The following is a 27,656-nucleotide window of genomic DNA, read 5'->3' as shown; positions in this document are numbered from 1 at the left end:
CTATCAAAAGAGCATTGACATTTTTCACAGAGTTAGAACAAACAATCCTGAAATTTTGTGGAACAAGAAAAGACCCCGAATTGCCAGGGGAATGTTGAACAAGAAAACCAAAGCTGGGGGCATCACAATGCCTGACTTCAAGCTGTATTACAAAGCTGTAGACATCAAGACAGTATGGTACTGGCACAAAAACAGACACATAGACCAATGGAAAAGAATAGAGAGATCAGAAATGGACCCTCAACTCTAAGGTCATATGGTCAACTAGTCTTCAACCAAGCAGGAAAGAACACCCAATGGGAAACAAAAAGGTCTCTTCAAAAAATGGCGCTGGGGCATATTGCATGGAGCACTGGGTGTGGTGCAAAAACAATGAATACTGTTATGCTGTAAAGGAATTTAAAAAAAAATGAGAATCTAGGGAATCTAATGGGTAGTAACCTTAGGTGGAATGTTTATCATGAATTTGAGTCATAATTTTTATAAAATAAAATGCACTCCTTTTAAGTTTGATGAAAATAAATGGTGCTGGGGGGATGCCTGGGTGGCTCAGTTGGTTGAGCATCTGCCTTTGGCCCAGGTCATGATTCCAGGGTCCAGGGATCGAGTCCCGCATCGGGCTCCTTGCTCAGCAGGGAGCCTGAGTCTCCCTCTGCCTGCTCTGCCTGTTCTGCCTACAGCTCTCCATGTTTCTGCTCTCTCTCTGACAAATAAATAAATAAAATCTTTTTAAAAAATGGTGCCGGAGGCATAATACTCCATAGTGTATTACAAATAGCATGGAGGACAAGGGGAGATGGAGAGGAGAAGGGAGTTGAGGGAAACTGGAAGGGGAGGTGAACCATGAGAGACTATGGACTGAAAAATAATCTGAGGGTTTTGAAGGGGCGGAGGTGGGGGGTTGGGGGAGCCAGGTGGTCGGTATTATGGAGGGCACGTATTGCATGGAACACTGGGTGTGGCGCATAAACAACGAATACTGTTACACTGAAAAGAAATAAATAAAAATTGATTAATTAGTTAATTAATTTAAAAATTAAATACAAAAAAAAATGGTGCTGGGAAAACTGGACAGCTACATGTGGCAGAATGAAACTTAGACCATTCTCTTACACCATGCACAAAGATAAGCTCAAAATGACGAAAGACCTCAATGTGAGACAGGAATCCATCAAAATCCTAGAGGAAGACATAGGCAGTAACCTCCTTGACACTGGCCACAGAAACTTCTTTCAAGACACATCTCTAAAGACGAGGGGAACAAAAGCAAAAATGAACTTGTGGGACTTCGGTTAATTTTAAAGAAATTTTTGAAGAGCAAAATAATTTACTTTCCCTACATTTACACCATTTCTATACTATTCATTCATTCATTTGTGTTCATCTGGGTTGACATTTGGTATGGTTTTCCTTAATCCCAGAAGAATGTATTCAATATATTTTTAGTGAAATACACTACTATTCAATTCTAACAATGTTTGGTTGAAAAAAAACCATTTTGTCATTATTTCTCCAATTGTATCTTTAAATACAGTGACATAGACTTCTTCTGGACCTCCAGTTCTAGGGATTTGAACACATGTATAGATTCCTGTAGCCACCAACAGAACACATCTACAGCCCCAAGAAGACCCTGGTATTATCCCTTTGTAGTCACACTCCTTTTCTACACCTAACCAGGGCACCACTGACTTGCTTTCCTTTATGATACTTTTAACATCTCCAGAAAGTCATAGAAATGGAACCATTTAACATGGAACCTTCTGGGGCTCCTGGTCGGCTTAGTCGGTTAAGTGTCTGCCTTCAGCTCAGGTCATGATCCCAGGGTCCTGGGATGGAGTCCTGCCTTGGGCTCCCTGCACAGCCAGGAGTCTGCTTCTCGCTTTCCCTCTGCTCTGCTCGTGCTCACTCTCTCTCTCCTTCAGTCTCTCTCTCTCTCTCAAATAAATAAATAAAATCTTAAAATAAAATAATAAAACAAAACAAAATAAAATAAATTGTAACCTCTCTGAGCCTGGCGTCTATCACTAAACATAATGCTTTTGAATTCATCCAAGTTGTTGACTGCATTAATACTTCATTCCTTTAGACCACTGAGTAATATTTAATTGTATGGAAGGAATACACTTTGTTGTAGGATATTTGGGTTGTTTCAAGTTTGGGGTGATTTTTTAAAAATTTTATTTTTTTTTCAGTGTTCCACGATTCACTCTTTATGCACCACACCCAGTGCTCCATGCAATACGTGCCGTGCCTTCCTTAGTAGGTTTGGGATGATGCAGAACAGAACTGCTACAAACATTCACTCACAGGTAGTTTTAATGAACTCAAGTTGAAAATCGTCTAGGAGAAATACTTCAGAGTGAGATTGCTAGGTCATGTGGCTGAGTAGCTGTCTAACTTCATAAAAAGCAATAACATTGCTTTCCAGAGTGGTTGTTCCACCTTACATTCCCCTCCAGTACCAGTTGCTGCCCATCCTCAACACCATTTGATATTGTCACATGTTGGTGTTTTGTTTGCTTGTTTGCTTTTTGTAATTTCAGCAATCTTAATACAGGAATACTGGTATCTCACCATAGTTTTAATTTGCATTGTCTGAAAGCCAGTGAGTGTGCTCATCTGTTCATGTGCTCAATTGCCACCTCTATATCCTTTTCATTGATGTATCTCTTGAAAATTTTTTTCCATTATTTTCTTACTGTTGAGGTTTTTTTTTTTTTTTTAAGATTTTATTTATTTATTTGACAGACAGAGATCACAAGTATGCAGAGAGGCAGGCAGAGAGAGAGGGAAGTGGACTTCCTGCTGAGCAGGGAGCCCAATGCTGGGATCCATGCAGGGCTTGATCCTGGGACCCTGAAAGCATGACCTGAGCTGAAAGCAGCGGCTTAACCCACTGAGCCACCCAGGCGCCCCTTACTGTTGAGTTTTGACAGTTCCTCACCTACTCTGGATCTGAGTCCTCTATTGTTGAGGTAATTGTAAATACATTCTCCCAGCCTGAGATTTTTCTCCTCAAACCCTTTAATAGCATCTTTATCAGAAACAAAGACAAAAACCAAAACCAAACCAACCAACCAACCAAATGAACAAAAACAACAAGGCGTGCTGGGGGATGGTGGGGGAAGTGGTGGCAGGTTGGAGTTATTCTACCTAGAACATGTTTCTCAAACCTAAATCGAAGATTTTGTTGCTTCCTTTTACACATTTTAGAGTTTCATATTAACGATTTATATATAAGTTTTAGTTTTAGTGAGTTATAGTATAAAATGTGCGATCTTTTTTCTTTTAGATGGACAGCCAGTGTTTTCCACACATTTGTTGAAGAGTTGTCAATGTCGCTAATATGATTCCTCCACATTTATTCTTTTTTCCCCCCATACGTTTCTTGGCTATTCTTTCTGTTTGTGTGTTTGTTTTTAGTTTCCATACAAGCTTTAGGATCAGCTTGTCTATGTCTACAACACATCCTGCTGCCAGGATTTTTATTGGAATCACAGTAAGTCCAGAGATCAATTTCAGAAGAATGCACATCTTTACTATGTTAAATATTCTAACTTGTGACCACGGTATGTTCCTCCATTTATTTAGGTCTTCCTTTGTCTGTGTGGGTCCCCCCCCCCCCCCCCCGGCAGCATTTTCCTGCTTTTAGCATATAAATACCCTGCATCATTTGTTAGAGTCACATCTAAGAACTGATCTTCTTTTTTGGAGTGATGAATTTCTTTTTCCAACACTCTTTTGCTAGTGTGTATAAATATGGTGGCTTTTGTATTTTAATCTTATATCCTGCACTGTAGGTTAATTCGTTTATTAGTTCTAAGATATTTTTGTGTATCTGTATGATTTTAACAGAGAGAATTAGATTTTCTGTGAATAGGAGCCATTTTTATTTATTTGATTTATTTATTTTTTAAAGATCTTATTTATTGAGTTGAGATAGTGAGAGCTAGAAAGAGGACGAGCGGTGAGCAGGGGTGAGGGGCAGAGGGAGAGGGAAAAAAAGAGACTCCCTGCCGAGCACGGAGCTCTGACCTGGCTTCTATCCCAGAACCCTGAAATCATGACCTGAGCTGAAGTCACGTCCTTAACCAGCTGAGCCTCCCAGGTGTCCCACCATTTTGATTTAACCTACTGATTTGTGCCACCCCATGGATGAATATCCAAAGCACTGAAGCAGAGAAAAAGAAGGCCGACATGGAAGATTACATACGGTATGTTTATGTGTATATCAGACTCCAAGAAAGAGAATTCTAATCCGCAGTGATAGAGAAAGGTCAGTGGTGGCCTAAGGCTGGATGTGGATGGTAGGAATTCCCTGGGAAGAGGTGCAAGTGAACGCACTTAGATGGTGAAACTATTCTTTTTCTTGATTGGGGTGGGAGTGACATGGATGGTAGCATTTGTCAAAGTCCGTGGAACAGTCCACTTAAATGGGCATTATTTTGTTTTTAAATTAAACCTCAGTAAAGCGGATAAAGAGAGCCCTGCTGTTAGGTTGATTTGGAGGACCTCGGGTCGCTAAAAGACAAAACAGAGACCTGTGATAATGAAAACGTTCCAGGCCTGATCATCATTCAAAGCTTGTATCTGTGGGCACCAGGCAGAAGGCTCCAGCCAGCCTCTCCTCCCCACCCACCCCCGCCACCACACAGATGAACAAGGCGTGCTTCAGAACAAGAATTTGAAACTACACTGGTTGGACCCCATCTCCTGGGAAACGTCCTTCTGCATTGATTTTTGCCCTTACCTTTGCCCCCACTGCATTCCAACCTTGTGCCTTGTGCCCCTTTTTTCAGGTTGGTGGGGGGAAGCAAGAGGAGGAGATTTGAGGGAGTGGTCTGATTGTAGGAGCCCTCCACGGTGTCTCTGTTCAGTTGCTAGGACCCCAAATTTTCTCAGACAGCTTCAGAGACAGGCTAAAGCCCAATTTGCAGCTGCTGCTGTTCCACAAGGCACATGTTTACCCAGCTCCTCAGGTATCTCAGATTTCTGGCTAAAGGCCATGGGCTAGTGGTAGTAGAGCTCCGTCTTTCCATTTCTTCTCTCTCTGCTTTCAGAAGGCTCACTTCCACATAGACCTTGTCTCTGACATCCCCTCCCTCGGGGCCACGTGGGGTAGCAACATGCGACAATTCTCTAATGTTTTTGAAGAGTCATGCACAAATTCAGACTTCCATGGACAGTGTAGGGGTGTTGATCTGTTCCACATCCTCCTCAACTCTCACCCCACAGTCTTTGTAATTTTCTTCTTTCTTGTGGTCATTGGGTATGTACACTGCTTTTCACTTCTGGAGCTTTGCAACCCATAGATACGTCAACTACTACAAAAATAAATTTTCATGTACTGCCTGAACCACAGGCTGAGACAGGACGCCTGGCAAGGGACTGTTGTGTCACCTTGAGGTGTGACAGCCCATTTCTGACATAGATGCTGAAGTGTTGGCATCTTGGGAGACTGCGACGCTATGACAAGGAGTGTTCAAAGTCATATTTGAAGTGTACGATGTCCTGCAGGTTTGTACCATTTCTACGATGCTAGTTTCCAAATAAAAGGCACCTGTAATACGGAGTCATCCCAAACTGAAATCTGGGGAACTTGAGAACTTGACATTGGTCAAGTCCTTTCCTCTGCCTGGCCCTCAGTCTCCTCACTGGAAAGGGGGTTGGTGTTTAGGGTGAGGGTTCTTGTGCTACTAGATTTCCGATGACTTCCGATCTGTACTGCTCGGTACTGTTTTTGAGACCGCGAGGCAAACACTGTAGGTAACCGTAAATGTGCAGATGGGAAAATGGAGGTTCTGAGAGGTGAAGGGACTTGCCCGAGGTCACGGGGCTCAGAGGGACAGGGAGGGATGTCAATCTCAAGTGCTTTCCCGAGGACCCCCTTCTCAGACATGCACACATTGGGGGAGGGGCACATGCATCTGTCATTCTCACACTGCTACACTGCTTTACCCACTTCCTACCTTCTTTCATGCACAGGCCACACCCCTGCTCCCAGCCGCGCATGGAGCTGGGCCAGGCAGTGCTGGGTTCACGCTTTTACCCCTATTACTCCGTGAGGAAACTTGAGGCCCAGAGAGTTGATGTGACTGGGAAAGCAGACCCATAATACCTCGGAGTACATCTATCTAGCCCAGTCTTGTGCTGTGAGAGGTGGGAACTCTGAGGGCCAGAGTGAGAAAAGGCTGGGCCAAGGTCACTCGTCCAGGTGGTAGCAGAGCCAGGTCAGAGACTTCAGGCAAGTCACTTCCCTTCTCTGAGTCCGATTTGTCACGTGTGCCATGGGGAACAGTCACCCCCGCAGAGTATCCGCGAGGGTGGAATGAGGTCTTACACCCAAAGCACCAGACCCCAGGGCCTGACAGCCATGATGACAAAGACGAGGATGAGGAGCAGGATGGATGCCTAGGATACCTCCAAACCTGATGTCTCAGGAGGCTGGGAGGCTGGTGGGAGCCTTAAAAGCCCAGGATGGATCTCAGGGACAGAGAAGCCATGAGGGGTTTGGATCTGGCCCAGTGAAGGAGATGGAAAGTGGTAAGGGCAGCCTGGGAGGGAGAGAGTGGCTGTTGTTGGAGAGTGGTGAGAGATGGAGGTGTTGTTCCCACAACACTGTGAGCCCCTCCAAGGCAGTGGTAGCTGGCTACAGTGGATGGAGCATGCATTTAGCCTTGAAGGGTCTTGGGTTGGGGTCCTGGAAAGGACATCTGCCTTGGTGTCACGTTCACCCTGTTGAGTGAGCAGGTGGGCAGCCTCCCGGGTGACCTGCCTGACAGTCTGTCAGCATTCCCCTGGGCACTCCTTCCTCCCTGTCCCAGAGGCCACCCCACTGCTTTCTTCCTCCCCGCCCACCCTGCTCTCAACTACCCTGTGCAGAGTGCAGCTCCTGGGAAGCCCGCCCCGCCCCCAAACCCTGCCTGGAGAGGCCAGGCAGGGGAAAGGAGGATGGAAGAGGGGAGTGTTGTGAGGCCACAGGCCTGGGCAGGTCTCCCTCACCAGCACCCTGTCTGTCTCTGAGAGCTGCTTTCTCCTCCTCCTTTCCAGATGAGATGCCATATCTCAGGTGTCCTCTGCACCCAGTGCTCGAATTCCCGCCTGTGGTTTTGGGTGAACGTCCGAAACCTCATCCATGAAAAGGCCCGTGCCTGCTATGTGCAGGTCCTGGGAGGTTCCCAGGCTGAGAGAATCAGAAAAGTCTCGGATCGTTCATCACCCCAGGACCACGGTCCCAGGCATCCTTCATCCCTCTCACATCCCTGACCACGTGTCAGTAGATGTCAAAGTGAAAGGAACTCAAGTTCTGTCGGAATCACAGCATCCACGTGGCCAAGCAGGGGCTCAGCAGCCGGACAGGCAGAAACCACAGCAGTGGCCAGCATGGCAGAAGCCCAGCTGAGGCCCAGCTTCAGGGGAGGAAAACATATACAGCTAGCTTCCTGGGGGTGTGACCTATGAAGCCCCAGATGACCTTATGCTCGGAGGGGCTGCGCACCCAGTTCACGGCTAAGCCATCAGTCTCTTGGAATTCTTCCTCATTTTTGAGCAAGGGGACCCACGTTCTTCATTCCTCACTGGGCCTCTGAAATTATGTGCCTGGATCTGGGTCCGGAGCCAAGGCTGGGGGAGAGAAGGGAACCTCTTCCTCGGGAAAAGAGGCAGTGGGGGGCAGGGGCCCTTACGCGATTCACTCTTTCTTAACCTGGGGCCTCGTCCTCCCAACCTATGGACATCACTTAGCTCCGGACACTGCCCCAGCCTGCCACTGAGCCCTTCCCAGGCGTCTCTGCTCTCACTGCCAGTCATTGGAGGAACTCCAGTCCCAGCCCCACTCCTACAGGGATTCCCCCCAGCCCTCAAAGACACCAGGATATAGGCCCGGCCTTGGCTTCACTGGGAGGGCCCTGCTTCCAGTGAAGAAGAGCTCCGGAGCCCACCAATTGGTCTCGGGTCAGGGTCACAGGCTGTCGAGGTCTGTTTTCATTGAACCTACTCTGTGGGCAATAATGCCTCCTCCTTCAACCTGCTGAAGGGGTGAGAATGTCGCCAAGGCCTATCTCATCGTCCTTCAGCCTCCATCTGAGGGAGGGATGAGGTGCTGAAGTTGTGTGGAGGATGAGGGAAGGGTTCCAAGATGGCACCTCCAAAGATGGGGAGGAGGAGGTGGGCCCGGTTCCTTGGTGGGAGGGACAGTGGCACCAGCCCACAGCCTTCCACTCCATCCCTTTTCCTGCCACCTCCCCCACCACTGGCGTCTTAACTGGGGTTGTACCACATAGGAAATCATGTCACGATGTCGAAACTCATGGTCTAGACACTCAGCTGGCACCTCTCCACATCTCCCCAGCACCCTCCCCACACCTGCTGCCTTCCAGGCAGAGGCGGGTAGTGTCTAGGTCACAGCCCCCAACCACGTGCCACTCAGAGCACCACGGGCACAGGTATGTGAGCAAATAAAGAAGGAAACGTCCCAAATAATTTTGCAACTTTACTGGAACACTGATACCAAAAACATGGAAACACGACAAAAGCACACAACAAAAGCACACAACAAAAGCAGGAAGGGCAAAGAGAGCTTCATCTTGCATGCCACCTTGGATGGGCTGGTAGAAGCTGCCTAGAGTGCTGTGTTAAGGAGGGATCCGAGGAGGCACTCTGGCTCGGTGAGGAACGGCTACGGTTCATCAGCGCTGTCTGTAACACAAGACAAAAGCTGAAACAGGACTATCGATAGACGGGAGAGGGGGAGGGACGCGAAGAACAAAACAAGTGTCTCTCACAACTCTTTTTTCCCCGACCCTGCACCCAGGCCTGCCTCCCCACCCCCCGACCTAACTTCTCATAGCCCCTTCCCACCCCCTCCCTCGGAGTTTCATGTAGCCACCGAAAATCTTACTGGATCCAGGAGAAGAAGTTGGCACTCGTTCTGGCGGCATTTCTGGTCCGGATGGTGGAGCTGGTGCTGGGCCCATCTAGAATGCTGGTGCTGGCCCCACCATTAGTGCCACTGCTGACGCCAGCTCTCCAAGTGGCCCTCCGGTTGGCACGGTTGCTATTCAGGATGTACTGATGGTATCTGGCCCAGAAAGCGAAGGGAATCCTGGCCCAGGCGTCACCAAAATCTCCGTCCTCATCCCAGGTCAGTAGCTCCACCTGTATGTCATCCCAGCTCCAGCGTCCAACAAGAGCTTCATCCCCGATGTTCATCTGGGCTCTCATCTGGGCCCTGGCATGTTCCTCAGCCATATCCACGTCCATCGTCTTGAAAGCGTCATCGACAGCCTCCAGGAAATGAGCCTTCCATTCCCGGGGGTCTCGGTTCTGATTCTGCGGTAGAATAACAGACACCATCCACACAGCTACCCCACGTTCACTGAGCACCTGCTTCCAGCCATCCAACCCTCCCATGGGCGGTGCACGGTCATGACAAAAGTGAAGACCAGGGGCGCCCTGGGTGGCTCAGGGGGTTAAAGCCTCTGCCTTTGGCTCAGGTCATGATCCCAGGGTCTTGGGATCGAGCCCCCCATCAGGCTCTCTGCTCAACGGGGAGACTGCTTCCTCCTCTCTCTCTGCCTGCCTCTCTGCCTACTTGTGATCTCTGTCTGACAAATAAATAAACAAATAAAATCTTAAAAAAACAAAGTCAAGACCACTGGAATCCGACTCTCCTATGACTCCGTGCCAGCCCCGGGACTTCACCCCATCCCTCACACTTACGACACCTGTGAACTTGCCTAAGTTACTGACTTAGGAACCTGTCCGGATCCTCACTGGACCAATGGCCTCAGGAGGAGGCCATAGCCAAGAACCAGAGAAGGTACGGCAAGTACCAAACCCACACCCCACCGCTGGGCCCCAAACAGAGGCTCTCTGTTACCTGGGCGATGAATCTCAGCACCCTCATCTTGCTGGTCTCGTGACGGGCTCGCAGGCCCCAGAGGAATTCATACTCTGGTGGGCTGCTATTGGGGATCTTCTTGTATTCCAGGTACCTCAGTGCAAGAGGAAGAGAAACGTTTGCTTCCAGCCAGGCAGACCTGTCGCTGCACCAAGGGACCCCAGGTAGCCCCTGCCCAGCCCCGATACTGCAGCTCAGCTCCTGAGGGAGGACCGTTCCGGTCCTCCAGCCCATGCCTCGCTCCCACGCTCACTCCTGGGGTTTCTGCCTCTAGGACTGAGGCCTACAAAGAAGCCACGTCGAGGTGCGGGGTGGGACAGGTGTTGGGTATCTGTTTGTAGGAAGGCCAAGTTTCATGCCCCTTGTCACAATGAACCCAGATTCCCGTCGGGTGTGTTGTATGCACAGGAGCCACTTCTTCAGGCCCCCTGCCATGAGCACACTCCATCACAGGCCCCCACTGACGGCCTAGTGGAACCCTGGGACAGTCCACCATAGAAGAGGACCGTAAAGGGGAGAAAAGCGGCACACTCCGTGCATGCCCTCCACTCTGCGTGTGCGTCCTGCGCACGTCTGCGTGCACGTGGGCATGTGCAAGTGTCAACTGTGTGTTCTCCAAGGACCTAGGTAGGACAGGGTGGGCCTGACCAGAAAGTTTTTGGAGCACGGGGCTCCAGGACCCAATGGGCCCCTTACTAGCCAGGGCCATACTCAGACTTCCACTCTCTGAGCCCCAGGTTCCTGGGATGGAAAGCAGGAGAAATTCTCCTGCAGCCCGCGGGGCAGGTACCAAATGGCAGTGTGGTTCTAATACTCTGTCAACTTCGACTCCTTTTCCCCAAGGCTGTGCTGGAATTCTACTCCCTGACAACACTCACATACCCCGCCCACCCTCACACCAGAGACACCTATCCCTCTGGTGCCAAGATCTGGCATGGGGAATGGCTTGTGCAGCCAGACCAGCCCACGAGGGATGCATGAGCGTGAGACAAAGTTAACTTGGCCACTACTTACTTCTGCTTCACAAAATCCTCCGTAATGAGCTTCCTCAGATCTCCAAGGAATGGATGCCTCACCCTGAAGGCCAGGAAAGGAATCCGTAACTATAGACAGTGGCAGTGCCCAGATGGGGGCAGGAGCACTCCCTATCAAGGCGGAGAGCTTCCCAGCCTGTAGCGCGAGGGGCGGGGGGGGGGGCAGGGGCATCCCCATGGAGGCCTGGGATGGCAGCAGGGGTCACAGGGCCACACATGTCAGGGATGCCTTAGGCAAGGCTGTGACTGGAACCCCTAATTCTGATGGGTTCTCTTGGATCTCATCTGGGAACAGAGAAGGGACATGGAGCAGAGAGGGGAGGAGAGTTCAGGACCATTTCCGCATGCACCCTGGTGAGACCCTCTGAGCCCTACCCAGTCCAAGACGTCCACTCCCCTGCACTAGACCCCCAAGCTAATCCCATCCCAGGGCCACTGGTGCCCAAGGACAACGCTGAGAGGGGGAAGCCGAGAGCCCAATCATACCCAGGGCGCAGACCCATCTTTCGCAGTGCCTCCCAGAGGACAGCTGTGAGGGGAGAAGAGCCACGAGACTTCAGCACACAAAGCTGACTGTGGACAACCCCCCAGCTGTGGACCCAGCCACTCACCCTCGCTGGCACGGTTGCCATTCATGAAAATGACTCCCAGAATCACCAAGAGGAGGCTCAGCCTGGGAGTGTCCTTGGTCCTAAAGGTGTAGAAAGAGAGATCCTGTCCAGCAGCCGTTTGCCCCAGGGACTAGGGCTTGCTCACCCAACTAGATCTTCCCAGATGGCTGGGCGACCAGGTGGTCTTCCCACTCTACATATGGCTTGCTCTCTCATCCAGACCATTCATTCCTCTGTCTGAGACTGAATCGTTTCGTGCCTCAAATGTGGATGCAAACACGTGGGTTCAGGCAGGGAGCAACCACTTGGCAACAGTGTGTCTAGAGGGGGCATCCAGACCTCCCCTGCCCTTTGAGCATTAGGAGTCACACTGGATGGGAAGCCTCCTTCTCCCAGGACCACTCTGCCAAGCCCAGACCAGGCACGTAGCAGGAAGAGGCAGGCAACAAGGAGCCTGCTTTCCTGGGAAGACGGGGTGGTGTGGTAGTGGGGTGGGAGGGGGGGGTAGGGGGGAGCCCTGTGAGCACCAAGGCTTCACTCCAGGCTACTTCCCCTTTCATCCCCTAATCACTGGGCACCACTAATGGTGGGTGGGAGCTGTGCCAGGCACCAAGGCCCCTGTTTTCCCATTTCTCTGAGAAGAAGGGGAGGGGGAGACACCAGTGAGGAAGGCCCCAACCCTCCTGCCCTTTCTTACTTTCCCAGGAGGCGAGCTGAGGAGTCCCGCGTGCACACGAGAATGTACAGGTGTTCTTCCTTGTCAATTTCCTTCAGGTGGATCCCAAACTTCTACATAGGGGAGGAAACAGCATGAGAGCAGAAAGGCACACTGCCTGTCCTGCAGGCAGTCCCTCTGTTCCCCATTAGAAGTTTCCCTCAGCAGGGACCCCGAAGTCACAGGGAAGACTCAAGAAGAGAGGCTGCAGAGGGACTGCCTTGTGGGAGCTCTGGCATTGGCCAAAGCAACAGAACCCACTTCAGGAGACAAGGGACACTGAAAGAACCCGAGGGAGAGGGAACCTCCAGGGAAGGAAGTATGCAGTGGGTGCTCCCAGGAGGAGAAGCTAGGGAAGCTTTTCCAGAGCAGGTAGTACTGAAAGGGGGCCTCAAGGAGCTGCAGGGCTCAAGGCTCCCCTGCAGCTCTGGCACCACCATGAGCTGCCCAGGCACTCGCCCACCTTTTCCAGGGTGTATGTTGCTCGTTCAATGATCTCAGGGAAATGTTCGTCGTATTCTCGGATGACATCCTTCATCATGTCTGCAGGAGGTGAGAGAAGTGGAGAGAGAGCACCTGGGCTGAGCAGGGGCCAAAGAGCTGCAGCAGCCCCTAGGTCAGCCCTGCTGAGGGGAGCACCGTTGGGGACCCCACCCCCACCCCCAGCCCCACCCCCCTTACTGTGCAAATGCAGCGATCAGCTGGGCATGCTGGGTGGAGGCATCTGATGCCAGATGGGACAATGGAAGGGCAGAGCTCGGGGAGGGGGCCCGGGTTGCCTACCTGAGCGCTTGATGGGGATCTTCTTGTAGTCCTTAATCATCAGATATTTCACCAACTTATTCGCCTGGAGAAGGAGCACCGCACAGGGAGATCAAGACATGGGTGACCTCCAAGAACTGGCCCACAGGAGAGGAGAGGTGGGAGATGGGGGAAAGGCAGGTTTCTTACCCTCTCCTGCAGAAGGGTCACGTTGCGGGGTGGCAAGCACAGTACGTGTCTTGAGGGTACCTGGGACCTCAGGGCCATGGGGGGCCGGGGAGCCATCTGAGCCCGCACCGTCAATGGGGGCTGTGACGCTCTCCAGGTCGGTGGGACCGCAGGAGGCTCTCTCTCCTCCTCGCTGCTCTCATATTCATCATCCAGGTGCTTGGACTATAGCGTGAGAGGGAGGAGAGACCCAGGGCTACCAGGTTTGCCGTGCAAAAGTGCCCAGCACACATCTTAACCAGAGCAGGTGCTTGGAAATCAAGTAGTACAAACAGCAGGTGACGTGTGCTGAATGCTTACTACGTGCCCGGCACTAAGCCAACCTCTTCTCCCTCCAGGCCTGAGGGCAGAGACATAATGCAGTCAAAGCACGCTATTGCACTTGGGTTGGACAAACATGTACAAGCTGAGAGAAGGGGAGAGGGGAGGGGAGGGCATGGGGGAGGAGGGGGCAGGGATGAGGACTAAGCAGAGAATGGAGGGGAGCAAGGGGGGATGGGAGATAGCAGGGAGGTCTCACCTTCTTGGTCCTCTTGCCTCCCATCCTGACCCAGGGCTCAGCACTGTGCTGAGCGGTGGCAGCTGCACCCTCGGGCTCAGGGATGCTCGGAGCCACCTTGGCCTTGGTGGCAGCTGCTGGCACAACATTCTGAGGCTCCACCCACCGAGTCTTGGCGAGAGCCTTTCCGGACTTGGTCGTCTTGGGCCGGGTGGCTGCCCCCTCCCTGGCAGGTGCCGCCTGGGGCACCCCCGAGGAGGCAGCACTGGGGCCCTCTGGGGCAGCCTCTTGGGCCGGGGCGGGCCTCTTGGGGCGTGGAAAGGCCATGCCACTGACACCTGCTGGCTGGGTGAAATCAAAGACATCGTTCTGACCCAGGAAAGCTGTCTTGGGCCGGGTGGCATCCATCTCACTAGCACATGGAGCCTGAGTGAAAGCACAGGCGGTACTGGGGCCCTCGGTAGCGGCCTCTTGGGCCTGGGAGACTGGCTGGGGCTGAGTGGACGCTGCCAGAGCCCCCGGGGCGGCCATCTCACTGTTGACTAGCATCTGGGAGGAAGGCGGCAATGGAGCAGCCCGGGTTGTCTCGGGGGCAGCTGCCTGAGCCTGGGCCGCATAGGTCATGGGCTGAGTATCTTCTCCTGAAGCCTGGTCTGTGGCCACCGGGCGGTTAGCAACCACCTGATTATAGGTGGCACGAGCAGCAGCGGCGGCGGCCCTAGCAGCACGGTTGGAGGCGGCTGCGCGGGCTACGTTGGCAGCACGGGCAGCAGCCTCATTGGCAAGTGTTTCTGGATCCAGCTGAAATGCCTCCATCAGAGTCCTAGCCAGCATAGGGTTTTCCAGTTCCCAGGGCTCATTCTGTAAAGCCAGAGAGAAGGGTAGGGGAAGGCAGACAGCTCTGTGTGCTCCCATGATGCTTCCCTGTGCTGGCCAGCCTCCTCCCTGCAGCCAGCGCCCACCCCGCCCCCCAAACCTTCCCAAGCCCCCTTTCTCTGAGCAGGAGAGGGAAGGCTGGGGAAGCTGGGCATTCCTTCCCCCACTCAACCCTCCCTTTGATCCACCGCCCCTCCCTTCCCCAGCAGCTTCAAGGGGGAGGGGGCAGAAGGCCCAGGGCCAGCAGGTGGCCCCCAAGGGGCCTCACCGATAAGATGCGAAGGCCTGGACCCAAGCTCCCAAAGGCTCTGAGGATACGGATGTCAAAGCTGGTGAGGGTGCCGTAGCCTCCAAAAGCACCGAACTCTTCATAGTCGTTTCCTTCAACCATCTCCTCCTCCCCGACTTCATCACTACCCTCATCCATGTCTTCAACGTTGTAGGCTTCCGATTCCACGCGGTAGCTTCCCTCAGCCATGCTGGGGGTCCCAAGGAGAAGAGAGCTCAGCCTGGGAGGGAGGGTAAGGCCTCTTCAGGGGGAGGGGGAGGGGGCGGGATCCAGTGGGAGGTGGGATCTCTCAGGAGGTGGGGGGGGTCAGCAATCATCAGGTTACTAGGCAGTACAAGGCGGGGGAGGAGGCGGGGGCGGGGGGGGGCTCGCGGGGGGGAGGGGTATCTGTTGGATTCCAGTCTGTCAGAGACAGAGCTCTAGGAGAGGGAGAGAGGTGGTGGGAGAGACCCGGCACTTAAAGGGGAGTTTAGGATGGGCAGGCTCCCCATCCCAGCGGCTAGATTTGAATAAGGGGTGGACTGGCGGGCTTGGGTCTCAAGAGTCCCACAGGGGATGTGCATGGAGACAGGGAGAAACAAAGGGCTTTGATTTAACGATGAAAGGGGAGCAGATGACACAAGAGGGCTTAGACAACAGGGGCCCAGAAAAGCTTATGGGAAACTGAATCCAGAGACCCTCTGGCTAGGTCCGGGCGGGGGCATTCAGCTGATTGAGGTCTGGGTTGGGCTCATACAGGAGGAGCTCTAAGGGGTGGGGGCGGGTGGGGGGCGTTAGGGGCTCGGACCAGGTGAGGCATGGATTGGAGCGCTGGAAGTCTCAAACCCCAGGGCTGCAACTCCAGGAAAGGGGCAACGGGGTCAGATGGTTGGGAGTGATCTAGGAGTGGTTGAGGTGGGGGTAGGGCCGCCGTTCTAAGGAAGCTCAGCAGGCAGCACACGGGTCTGCTGAAGGGGTTCTGATCCTAGGCTCCGGTGTAAGTAGGGCTCGGATCAGAGAGTCCTGCGTCTCCTACCGGGAGAGGGCGGCGAGGGGGCGGGGGGAGGGTCCTACCTAGACCTTGGGTCTAAGAGGGGTCGGGTTCTGAGTGCCTGGGCTTTGTTCAGATCCGGGTGTGGGGGTGGGGAGGGCGCAGCGTGCCGGGTTCCACTCGCCCTCTCCCTGTCCGCTCTGAGGCTGCTGGGTCCTTACCTTCCCTGGGGCTCCAATGGCGTCCGTCCTCAGCACCAGGAACCCCGCAGCCGCGCCCTCGCCTACTGCTGCCAGCACAGCAGCTCCGACCACCCCGCCCCTTTTCTCCGCGCACACCACCCCCCCGCCCCGCGGCCGGGCAGCCTGCGCATGCGCGGACCCCTCCAGCCCGCCCGCTTTCCCAACAAAAGCCCTCTCCACTGAGTCCCCAGTGCTCCTGCGATCCAGCGAGTGGGTGGGCGGGGTGGGGGGCTTTTTCGCCTTCCCTCCAGATACCCCTCACCCCTCCTCTGACCCGAGGCGCGCGCTCTCACAGCCTGTGGTGCCCTTGGACCACCCAATCATCTACCCTTGATCCTCGCACTTCTCTTCCCTGCCCTCCGGGTTCCCGCTAAGCTCCTCTGGTGTGGTCTGAGGTACACTATGCCTGGCTTCCCCAGCATGACCCCTAGGTCACAGACACAGAGGTCTCTAGTTGGGTCTCTAACTGCAACAAAGGAATGGAAATGGCCAGGGGGTGCCACTTGCCTTTGTGTTCCCCAGCACTATCCATCCCTGCGGGCCCCCAGACACCCTGGGAGCATTTGCTTTCCCAGCTACTCTTTTTTTTTTTTTTTTTTTTTTGAGATTTTATTTACTTATTGGACACAGAGAGACACAACAAGAAAGGGAATACAAGCAGGAGGAGTGGGAGAGGGAGAAGCCGAGCAGGGAGCGGGATATGGGACTCGATCCCCGGACTCTGGGATCATGACCTGAGCCGAAGGCAGAGGCTTAACCCACTGAGCCACCCAGGCGCCCTTCCCCAGCTGCTCTTAATGTGGCTTGGGCACCACAGCACACTCGGTGCTGGGGCTGGTCTTCCTCTCACAGCAGCCCTGGGAGGCAGATGTCAGCATCCCCATTTTACAGAACAGAAAGCAGAGGCACAGACACACCGCAGGAACAGCTAAGGCCACAGAGCCAGTCAACAGAAAATACAAAATGTGGGCCTGAGTCTCCCTGACTCCAAACCCCATGTCCCAATAGTGCTGGCGTGGGGACGGAGGCGGGCTCCCCTCTCCAGTTTGAGCGACAGACCTACTCCTCCCAAACCACACACACACCCCTCTTCTGCCCTGCCAACACCTGTCCCAAACAAGCAAAGTTTGTGCTCTCTGGGACCCAAGCTCATGCTCTGCATCCAGGACACAGGTAGGGACACCGCTCGCCTACTCTAGGTGGATCCATCCAGGTATGAGAATTGCTCCTTGGGATTCACTCCCTGCCCCAACTGTCAGACCTCTTCGCTGTGAGGGACACAAACAGGCTGCCCCTGAGGCCTTCCTGGTGCCTGCTGAAGCAGCCAGGACAATCAGGCACTTGTGTGCCTGAGCCATGGCGAGCCCCGATTCAGAGTAAATGTTTGCCCCGGGGTTCCTTCCAGGGCAGGGGCTTGGGGCAGTTGTGGTCTTGTGGAAAGAAGCTGGGCTGGTCTTCAGAACTCCAGGGATGGAGTGCCTGGCCAGTCGGTTGCTAGCTGTGTGAGCCTGCCCAGATCACCGGACGTCTCTGAGCCCGGTTTCTCAATATGCAAAAATGGGAAGCACAGGAAGCACTTACTTACCCAACCCAAACCAGGCTGCTATGCTTCCAGAATGACTGGAGGAACCGCTTTGGAGGGAGAAGATGCTATGTTTCCAACTCTGATTGGACCTGTGTTTTTGACAAAAACCATGGTGGGCTTTTATATTTGTTTTTAAAGTCAGTCTCTCCGGGACTCCTGTGCATGAATGGAAGCTATTGCTAGGACCACAGCTTTTACTCTCCAGTGCCCAGTATCAATTCTGGCTGGTTGGATGGCTTTCCTCAGCTGTTGCATAGCAACCGCCACTGTCAGCAGCCTGCGTCTCTTCAGCCCTTCCTGTGTAACACGTTTCCGTGGGAGGTGACCAGACCCTAGAAATGAAAGCCTTGACAGACTGCTCAGTGCTAGTAGAAAATACTATGTTCCCATCTCAAACTGAACCTGTGCTTTTTACAAAAACCATAGTGGACTCTTATGTTCATTTTGCTATTTGCTTTATTATTTAGTTTTTTTTTCTTGCTTTCTCCTTTTTAAAATTGAGATATAATTGACAACTAACCTTATGTTAGTTTCAGGTGTACAACAAATGATTCCAAAATTTTATATATTATGAGATGATCACTGCAGTTAGTCCAGTTAACATCTATCACCATATATAGCTACATCTTTTTTCTGATGATGTGGGCTTTCATTACATTTGTTTTTCTATAAGCCTCTCTCTCTCTCTCTCTCTCTCTCTCTCTTCTATATAACTATTTATGCTAATGTGCTAATAACTCCAAAATCTACAGCCCCAGTTTCAACTTCACCTTTGAGGTCCAGAGCCGTCTATTTATTCTCGTACCTGACATCTCTGCATGGATGTCTTGAGGGCTCTTCATAGTGAGTCTGTCTAGAACCAGTCACTTGGTAAACCTCCTCCTCCCACACACTCACACTCCCTGTCTCCCTTGTTTTTAAAATTCCCATCTTCACCACCTCAGTAAGTGGCACCATTACCCACACAACTACTCACCACAGAAAATGGAAGTCCCTACCACCACTCCCCCTTGCTCATACACTGCACCCCGAAGAAACCTCCGCAGTTCTCTGGAGCTACCTCTCCGTGTGTCTCTCCCCTCCCTTCCTTCCAGCAAATTCTAGTCGTGTTGGCCTCTCAGAATTCTCAACTCTGTCTCCTTCACTCAGGTCCTCCACTGGGCTCTGTTTCTTTCCAATCTCCCCGTGCTATAGCCTGTAAACTCTATCCAGGCAAGAAGCTGGAGAAGATGGGCAATCTGAGGGCTCTCCATGTTAGTTTCCCTTCTCTCAGGGATCACTGGTCTGTGTTGCCTGTGGTGCTGTGCGGTAAAGCACAATAATTGTTTTGGTTTACAGATATTTAGGTGGGAGAGTAAATCGGGTTCCTGTAAATCCATCATGGCTAGAGGCATGATGGTATAAAGTTTTTCTTAAATCTGAATTTTTTTTTCACTGAATGGCTTTAAGAAGTGTTTACTTTGTTATGCATCCATCGAAGATCTACCGAAGTGACTAGGCACAGATATCGCAAAGTGTGTATTCATGACATTCTTCCAGTCTGATCCCCCTCACTCCTAAAGAAGTGGGAGACCAGAAAAAATATAGAATCATTCAGGACCAGAGGTAAGAATTATAGAGAACTTCTCATCAGAAACAGTGCAAGTTATAAGAAAGTGGCGTACCATCTTTATAATAGTGAAATAATTAATTACTGTCAACTCAGAATTTTTTACTCATGGATATCTTTTTAAAGTGAAGTGGGGGGGGTGCCTGGATGGCTCAGCCCCTTAAGCTTCTGCCTTCAGCTCAGGTCATGATCCCAGGGTCCTGGGATTGAGCCCAGCCTTGGGCTCCCTGCTCAGCGGGGAGTCTGCTTCTCCCTCTGCCCCTCCCCCTACTCATCCTCTTGTACTCTTGCACTCCCTCGCTCTCAAATAAATACATAAAAAATATTTTTTTAAAAAAGTGTAGTTGAATTAAAAGTTTTTTCATACTTACCAGAGTTGAAATAATTCATCATCATTAGGTATGCATTATGAGAAATATTAAAGGATGCCTTTCAGGTACAAGAAAAATGGCAGTAAATGTAAACATGTTCTATAGAAATGAATAATCAATACTGGAGATGCTAAATATGATGATAGTGATAGAATGTTTATTTTTTTTAAAATTCCTTATGAATTAATTCAGAGTGTAAACAGAAATTCATAACAATGTATTGTGGAGTATAAATTATGTGGAATTATTAATTTCTTGGACAATAATAACACAGGGACTGGGGGGAATGTAAGTATACTGTGGTAAGACTCTAATTCTACAGGTGAAGTAGTACAATATTATTTGATGGTAGACCGAGGCAAGTTAAAGAAGCATCAAGTATAAACCAAAATGGACTTATCCAAAAAATTATGGTTAATAAGCCTCCATGGGAGATCAATGATATCATGAAATGCTCACTTTACTACTCATTCGTTCATTCTGAGGGAGAGAGAGAGAGAGAGAGAGAGAGTGCTTGGGAAGGGGGAGGGGCAGAGAGAGGGGGAGAGAGAGCATCTGAAGCAGGCTCCACAACCAGCATGGAGCCTCACACAGGGCTGGATCTCATGACCCTGAGATCATGACCTGAGCTGAAATCAAGAGTTGGACCCTTAACCGACTGAATCACCCAGGCACCTCCTCACTTAATTTGAAATAAATCCTAAAAGGGGAATACAATAAGACAATAGATAAGCAAGTAGAAAACAGGTAACAGCTTTAAATCCAACCATATCAATAACGGTATTAAATACAAATGGTCTAATTCACCAATTAAAATGTAGATATTGACATTCTGGAGTCCTTTTTCTTAAAATAGACTTTATTTTTTTTAGAGCACTTTTATGTTCTCAGCAAAATTGAGCAGGAAGTACAGAGCCATCCCATAAATCTCTTGCCCAAAACAGACACAGCATCCCCGACTATCAGCATTCTGCACCAGACAGGTATACTTCTTACAATCAATGAATCTACATCCATACATCATTATCACCCAAAGTCCACAATTTACATCAGTGTTTACTGTTGGTTTTGTGCATTCTGTAGGCTTGAACAAATATATAATGACATGTATCCACCATTATAGTATCATACAGAATTGTTTCACTGCCGCCCCCCATCACCCTCCCCAAATCCTCCGTGCTCCACATACAAACTCCTCTCTCTCTCTCCCCTGAGCACAAGCAACTACTAATTTTTTTTTTAGTACTGTTTGCATAGTTTTGCCTTTTTCGGAATATCATATAGTTGGAATCATGCAGTATGTAGCCATTTCAGATTGGTTTCTTTCAGCGAGTCATATGCATTTAAGTAAGTTTCCTACATGTCTTTTCATGGCTTGATGGCTCGTTTCTTTTTCATGCTGAATACTGTTCCATTGTCTGGGTGTGCCACAGTTCATTTATTCATTCACCTACTGAAGGACATCTTGGTTGTTTCCAAGTTTTAGCAATTATGAATGAAGCTGGTATAAACATACATGTGAGATTTTTATGTGGACATACATTTTCAGCTCATTTGGGTAAATACCAAGAAACGATCCATACAGCTGTACTGTATGGTCCGAGTAGATTTAGTTTTGTAAGAAAATGTCAAACTGTCTTCCAAAGTGTTCTTGCTATTTTGCATTCCTACCAGCAATGAAGGAGAGTTCCTGTTGCTCCACATCCCCACCGGCATTTGTTATTGCCACCGTTTTGGATTTGGGCCATTTTCATAGGTGTGCAGGGGCATCTCACTGTTCTAGTTTGTATTTCCCTGATGACACAGGACATGGATTTTAAAAATAAGATCCAGCTATATGCTGTGTAAATCCCACTTTAAATATAAAGGTGCGGGCGCCTGGGTGGCTCAGTGGGTTAAGCCGCTGCCTTTGGCTCAGGTCATGATCTCAGGGTCCTGGGATCGAGTCCCGCATCGGGCTCTCTGCTCAGCAGGGAGCCTGCTTCCCTCTCTCTCTCTCTGCCTGCCTCTCTGTCTACTTGTGATCTCTGTATGTCAAATAAACAAATAAAATCTTTAAAAAAAATATAAAGGTGCACAGAGGTTTAAAGTAAAAGGATGGGAAAAGATAGATCATGCTAGCTGTAATTATAACAAAGCTATACTGGATATATTAATATCAGACAAAGCAGATTTCAGAACAAAATATATCAGCAGGGATAGAGAGGATCATATATAAGAAGATCCTTTATATTGGTAGTTGGCTAAAATGGCCAATTCATCAGGTAGACATAAAAATTCTAAATGTTTATACACCTATAAACAGAGTTTGGAAATACATGAAAGAGAGAAAGATTCACAATTAGTTAGGGTCAGAGATTTTAAGTCTTTCCTCTCAACAACTGAACAAATTGATGAAAAAGTAAGTGTATAGACCGAAAAACACTATCACCTAAATTAATCTAATTAACATCTTAGAACACTCTCCCCAACAAAGAACACACACTACTTTCACATGTACACGAAAACTGGCCAAGATAGACAGTATATTCCAGGCCACAAATAAGTCTTACTACATTTGACAGGATTAGCATCACCCGAAAGATTTTCCTAGAGGACAGGGGATTAAATTAGAAGTAGATAACACAAATGTATCTGTAATATTTCAAAAATACTTGGAAAATATGGAATACATTCTTCAATAACAGATGGGTGAAAGAGGAAATAAAAAAGAAATTTAGAAAGTAATTTGAACTGAATGAAAATTAAAGTACAACTTACTAAAATTAGTAGGCTGCATTTACAGCAGTCCTTAGAAACAAATTTATAGAACAAAAATGCCTATATATAAAAACTGGAATTCAAACCAATGGCCTTAACTTCAGTACTTAGAAACAAAAATGCAGAAACAATGGAGACCAAAAGAGCAGAAGAAAGGAAACAAGGGAAAGTGCAGAAGTCACTGAACTAGACAGGAGAGAAGATAAAAGACTTTAAATCTGACCTCTAAGAATATCAATACAAACGGGGTGCCTGGGTGGCTCAGTCAGTGAAACCTCTGCCTGTGGTTCAGGTCATGATCCTGGGAGTCCTGGGATAGAGCCTCAGCCTGGCATTGGGCTCCCTTCTCAGCAGGGAGTCTGTTTCTCTCTCTCCCTCTGTTCCTGTTTCTCCTTCTCTCTCTTCTCCCCTGCTCCTTCTCTCTCTCTCTCTCTCTCTCTCTCTCTCTCTCTGTGTGTGTGTGTGTGTCTCAAAGAAATAAATAAAATCTATTTTTAAAAAGAGTATCAATACAATTGATAAGCCTTTATCCTGAATGATTAGGGGAATACAAGAGAGAGGACACGAGTTACCAATATCAGGAATGAGAAAATTATCATCAAGGATCTTTCTTTTAAAGTTTATAAGTGCATATTATCAATAACTTTATTGTAACCAATGCAGTTTGATGCAACAAAAATAGGTAATTGAGAGAATGAAATTTAAAATACCATTTGCAAGAGCAAAAATACCATTTACAATAGCCTAAAACTATGAATTGTTTAGGTATAGATCTGGCAAAGCACGTGCAACATTTTACCTGAAAACATTAAAATATTGCTGAAAACAATTAAAACAATTAAAGAAGACCTAAATAAATGCAGAGATATACCGTGTTCGTGACATCAAAGACCAGATATTGTTAAAGAGTTAAATCTCCACAGATTCATCAATAGACTCAGCACAATCTCGATAAGAATCCTATGAGGGTTTTGGTAGGAATTGACCAACAGATTCTGAAATTTATAAGGAAATAAAGAACACCTAGAATAGCTAAAACAATTTTGTAAAAGAAAAACCAAATCAAAAGATGTACACTGTCAGATTTCAACATTTTTATTTTTTAGGTGATCTGGATTAAGGAGGGCGCTCCTTGTGATGAACATCGGGAGTTGTATGGAACTGTTGAATCCCTATGTTGTACACCTGCAACAAATACTGCCCTCTGTGTTACCTAACTGGAATTTAAATGAAAATTAAAAAAGACAAAAATCAATACTTACTATGAAGCTACAATAATCAAGAGGGTTTGCTGCTGACATAAAGATTGACGACAGGACAAAGGAGCATAATAATGATTCCAGGTACAAATACACACAAGCATGTAGTCAACTGCTTCTTCAAAAAATGTGCCAAGGATATTCAATGGGGAAAAAATAATCTTTTCAAATCATTGTGGTGGAAAAGATGAAATAGCCATATGCGAGAGAGAGAGGGAAAGGGAGAGAGAGAGAGAGAGAAATAGGAGGGGGAGAGGAACCATGAGAGACTATGGACTATGGACTCCAGGAAACAAACAGGGTTTTAGAAGGAGGAGGGTGAGGGGATGGGTGAGCCCGGAGATGGGTATTAAGGAGGGCACAAATTGCCTGGAGCACTGAGTGTTATACACAAACAATGAATCATGGAACACTTCATCAAAAACTGATGATGTACGGTATGGTGACTAATATAACATAATAAAAATTTTTTAATTTAAAAAAAGAAAGAAAAGAGAAAGAAAAAAAGATGAAAGAAAGAAAGAAAAGGAAAGGAAGGAGGAAAGAGAGACTTCTATTCTTACTTGACACCATAAGCAAAAACAAAATGGAAATAGAAATGGAAAACCTAAGTGTGAGTTAAAATTCTTAAAATCCTACAAGGAATCATAGGAAATTATGACTTTCATAGTGTGCTTGATTTGGATAAAGTTGTCTAAAGCACAAACTATGCAAGAAAAAAATGGGTAAATTTGACCTCACCAAAATAAATAAATAAATATATATATATATATATATATATATATATATATATATATTGGTAGTCAAGTGTCACTGTTTTGAAAATGAAAGAGAAAGTCACAGGCTGGGATGAAGTACTTAGGAAAAAATATATATCCAACATAGGACACGTTTCAACTATATAAAGAACTCTTAAAATTCAATCATAAGAAAATAAATACCCAACTAAAAAACTAAAAACCTGGACAAAATATTTCAACAGACTACCTCAATAAAGAAGTAATACAGGTGGCAAGTAGACACATGAAACATGCTCACCGTCATTTATTATTAGGTAAATGCAGATTAAAACCACAATTTTAAAACTGTGTGGACACCCTAGCATGACTAAAATAAAAGAGCTGAGCATAGCAAATGGAACAGAGCAACTGGAATACTCATGCACTGGTGGTGGAAATGTAAAATAATGCAAACACTTCAGAAAATAGTTTGATAGTTATCTGGCTAAATATGCATGCCCCTACAACCCAGCCATTCCACTCCAAGGTATACACAGAAAAAAGGAAAATCTATTTCTACAAAAAGTGTGCTTATGAATGTTCCTTGCAATTTTATTTCTAATAGACAAAACCCCAGAGACAAACCAAATATCCATCAACAGGGACATGATCTAATTGTGGTATATCCATACAATGTCATAAGCCATTGAAAAGGAATGAATTATTGATATATACAGCAGCGTGAATAAATCTGAAAATATAATACTAGAAAGAAGGCAGAAGATCCCCTGCCCCCCCAAAAAGAATACACGTGGTATGATTACACTTATTAATACTAGAAAATGAACATTAATCTATAGTGACAGAAATCAGTTCAATGGTCGCCTGGTGATGAGGGCATGAGGAGGGCAGGATGGCTTTCAAAGGCACACAAGGATATTTTTGGTTGTTGGTTTTGAATAGATAATGAATATATATGTATACGTACATATACATACATACATACATATACATACGTATACATACATATATATATTCATTGTCTTGACTATGATGATTGGTCCACAAGTACATATAACAAAATGCATCAGACTGCACACGTTACTTTTAGAAGATTTACATTTGTTAATTTGAGAGAGAGGGGGAGGGAGTGTGTGCCCCAGAGTAGGGGGACGACGTGCAGAGAGAGAGAATCTTGGAGCAGACTCCCTGCTGAGTGCAGAGCCCAACGCAGGGCTCAATCCCCTGATCCATGAGATCACCACCTGAGCCAAAACCAAGAGTCGGGCGCTCAACTGACTGAGCCACCCAGGCGTGCCCAGACTGTGCAGTGCAGTTAAATTAAGTCTGCTGGGTCTCTAGTATGTCAGTTTTAACTCAATGCAGCCAATAAAAAAAAAAAAAAAAAAAAAAAAAAAAAAAAAAAAGATCAGGGATGAGGATATATGTTACACATTTTACAAATTTATAAAATATAAATATCATGGGGCGCCTGGGTGGCTCAGTGGATTAAGCCGCTGCCTTCGGCTCAGGTCATGATCTCAGGGTCCTGGGATCGAGTCCCGCATCGGGCTCTCTGCTCAGCAGGGAGCCTGCTTCCTCCTCTCTCTCTCTGCCTGCCTCTCTGCCTACTTGTAATCTCTCTCTGTCAAATAAATAAATAAAATCTTTAAAAAATATAAATATCAAATACTGTGTACACCAAGAACACTGGTCTCACTGTATGCATTTTTCAGTTGCATTAAGAATATGATACATATTAAACACACTGGATTTCTTGTTTCTGTAAGAGGCACAGAGTTGGAGTGGAAAATGCAAACAAAGAGCATCAAATAAATGAATGACAAGTGAGGGGCCTGGCCTGAAAGAATCACGAGAACAGTGATATGAGCTGGAAATAAGATTTTGTCAAACTCTGACCCTAAAGTATCCCCACTGCCCCTTTGCTTGAACTATTCTGACCTTCTCTTAGGCCTGTGAGAATCATACTTGTGACTGCCTCAGGAACTTTAGAGTGCTATTCCTGGAGACCCTGAAGTGGTAAGCCATTTTCCTCTCCTGTTCATCTGTCTACCTCATGCTTATTTTTGAGGTCTCAACTTAAATATCACTTTTTCATGAAGGCATTTTCTGGTGACCAACCACTTTATCCCCAATTTAAATTACTCATCCTCTTTTCCTTTCTCTTAGTACCTGAAAACTTCCTCCACTTCGGTATTTGTCACAAAAGTTTATATTCATTAGAGAGAGCCTTTCTGAAACATCTGTCTCCCCGTTCCAGCTCAAGCCCCATGGTGAAAGTTGCCATTGTCTGTTTTCTTCTCCACTGTATATCCTGAGGGCCTATTCCAATGCCTGTTACATAATGGACTCTCAAGTACGTCTGTGGGAGGAATAAACGAATAAATGAATGAATTGAAAAACTGAGTGGAAAGGATGGAAGAATTGGTAGAGGGATTGGTATATGAATGTATATATTCACGGTTTTCCTGCAGATGTGGCTCCATGTGGCCCTGACAGTAGGGAAACAGACAAGCATATGGGAGGGAGAGCAAACGGATGAAAGGTACCCAGATATGGAATATGGGGGAAAGGATGGAAGGGAGAAAGAGAGACTAAGCAGAAAAACCAGTGGGAGGACCGAAAAGACTTAGGAAAGAGGGAGAGAGAAGTAGTAGCAAAGAGAGAGGGAGGAATCAGGGGAGACGAGGGAGAGGTGGGGGGAGAGGGGCAGTAAATAGGACAGCAGGGTGACAAGCAGAAAGGCAAGGGGTAGGAAGAAAAGTTAAGGAGCACCTCTCCCCAGTGACACACCTTACTGGGTGGTGAACAAAATAATGAATTCCAGAAGTGCCCCCCTTTTCTTTCTATCACTATCATCTCTCAACATGGGCCACGGAAAATTTAGAGCTGTTTGTAAAAACCGAGACCACAGAGGTCCTGCCTCATTCATTGCTCTTGGTGAAAAGCTGGTAGCTGAGATCTCACCAGCGATAAGGCTACAGGGAAGAAACATGAACAAGAACACACTCCTCATTCTGAAGCCAGCTGCATTCAGGTGGCTACACAGGAAGCACATACTGTGAAAGTATGTGCTACACTGACGTGTGCATTGTATTTGTGGAAAGAAAATAAAAAGGAAATATTTTACCAAGACTTTCATGTAACATGCCATGGAGAATTCCCCATCGTGGGGGCACTGGGAAGGAATTGAATCCTCTCA

General features: G+C 48.1%; 1 protein-coding gene and 1 non-coding gene across 3 annotated transcripts; both read right to left on the bottom strand.

The window, feature by feature from the left end:
- Positions 1 to 8,481: 8,481 nt before the first annotated feature.
- Positions 8,482 to 16,197, bottom strand: LOC122897228 (melanoma-associated antigen D4). Of its 2 annotated transcripts, none has more exons than XM_044235411.1 (13): positions 16,110 to 16,197; positions 14,898 to 15,138; positions 13,775 to 14,614; positions 13,216 to 13,419; positions 13,048 to 13,111; positions 12,728 to 12,807; positions 12,247 to 12,338; positions 11,550 to 11,629; positions 11,425 to 11,467; positions 10,919 to 10,981; positions 9,884 to 9,998; positions 8,903 to 9,333; positions 8,482 to 8,700 (listed from the first exon to the last, which is right to left on the bottom strand). In XM_044235411.1, exons 2-13 carry the CDS (start codon positions 15,105 to 15,107, stop codon positions 8,691 to 8,693), a joined length of 2,232 nt encoding a protein of 743 aa, XP_044091346.1. In that variant the 5' UTR covers positions 15,108 to 15,138; positions 16,110 to 16,197; the 3' UTR covers positions 8,482 to 8,690. The 2 variants fall into 2 exon arrangements, with proteins under 2 accessions (XP_044091346.1, XP_044091345.1); XM_044235410.1 differs by having other exon boundaries at positions 14,898 to 15,108.
- LOC122897872 lies at positions 10,223 to 10,350 on the bottom strand. Its single transcript, XR_006382701.1, has one exon. It is a non-coding gene; the product is annotated as a small nucleolar RNA SNORA11 (small nucleolar RNA).
- Positions 16,198 to 27,656: the final 11,459 nt, after the last annotated feature.

The sequence above is a fragment of the Neovison vison genome, chromosome X, assembly GCF_020171115.1.
Source record: "Neovison vison isolate M4711 chromosome X, ASM_NN_V1, whole genome shotgun sequence".
Classification (NCBI taxonomy): Eukaryota; Metazoa; Chordata; class Mammalia; order Carnivora; family Mustelidae; genus Neogale; species Neogale vison.
The sequence above is the reverse complement of the archived record's forward strand: the minus strand, read 5'-3'. Positions and strand labels throughout refer to the sequence as shown.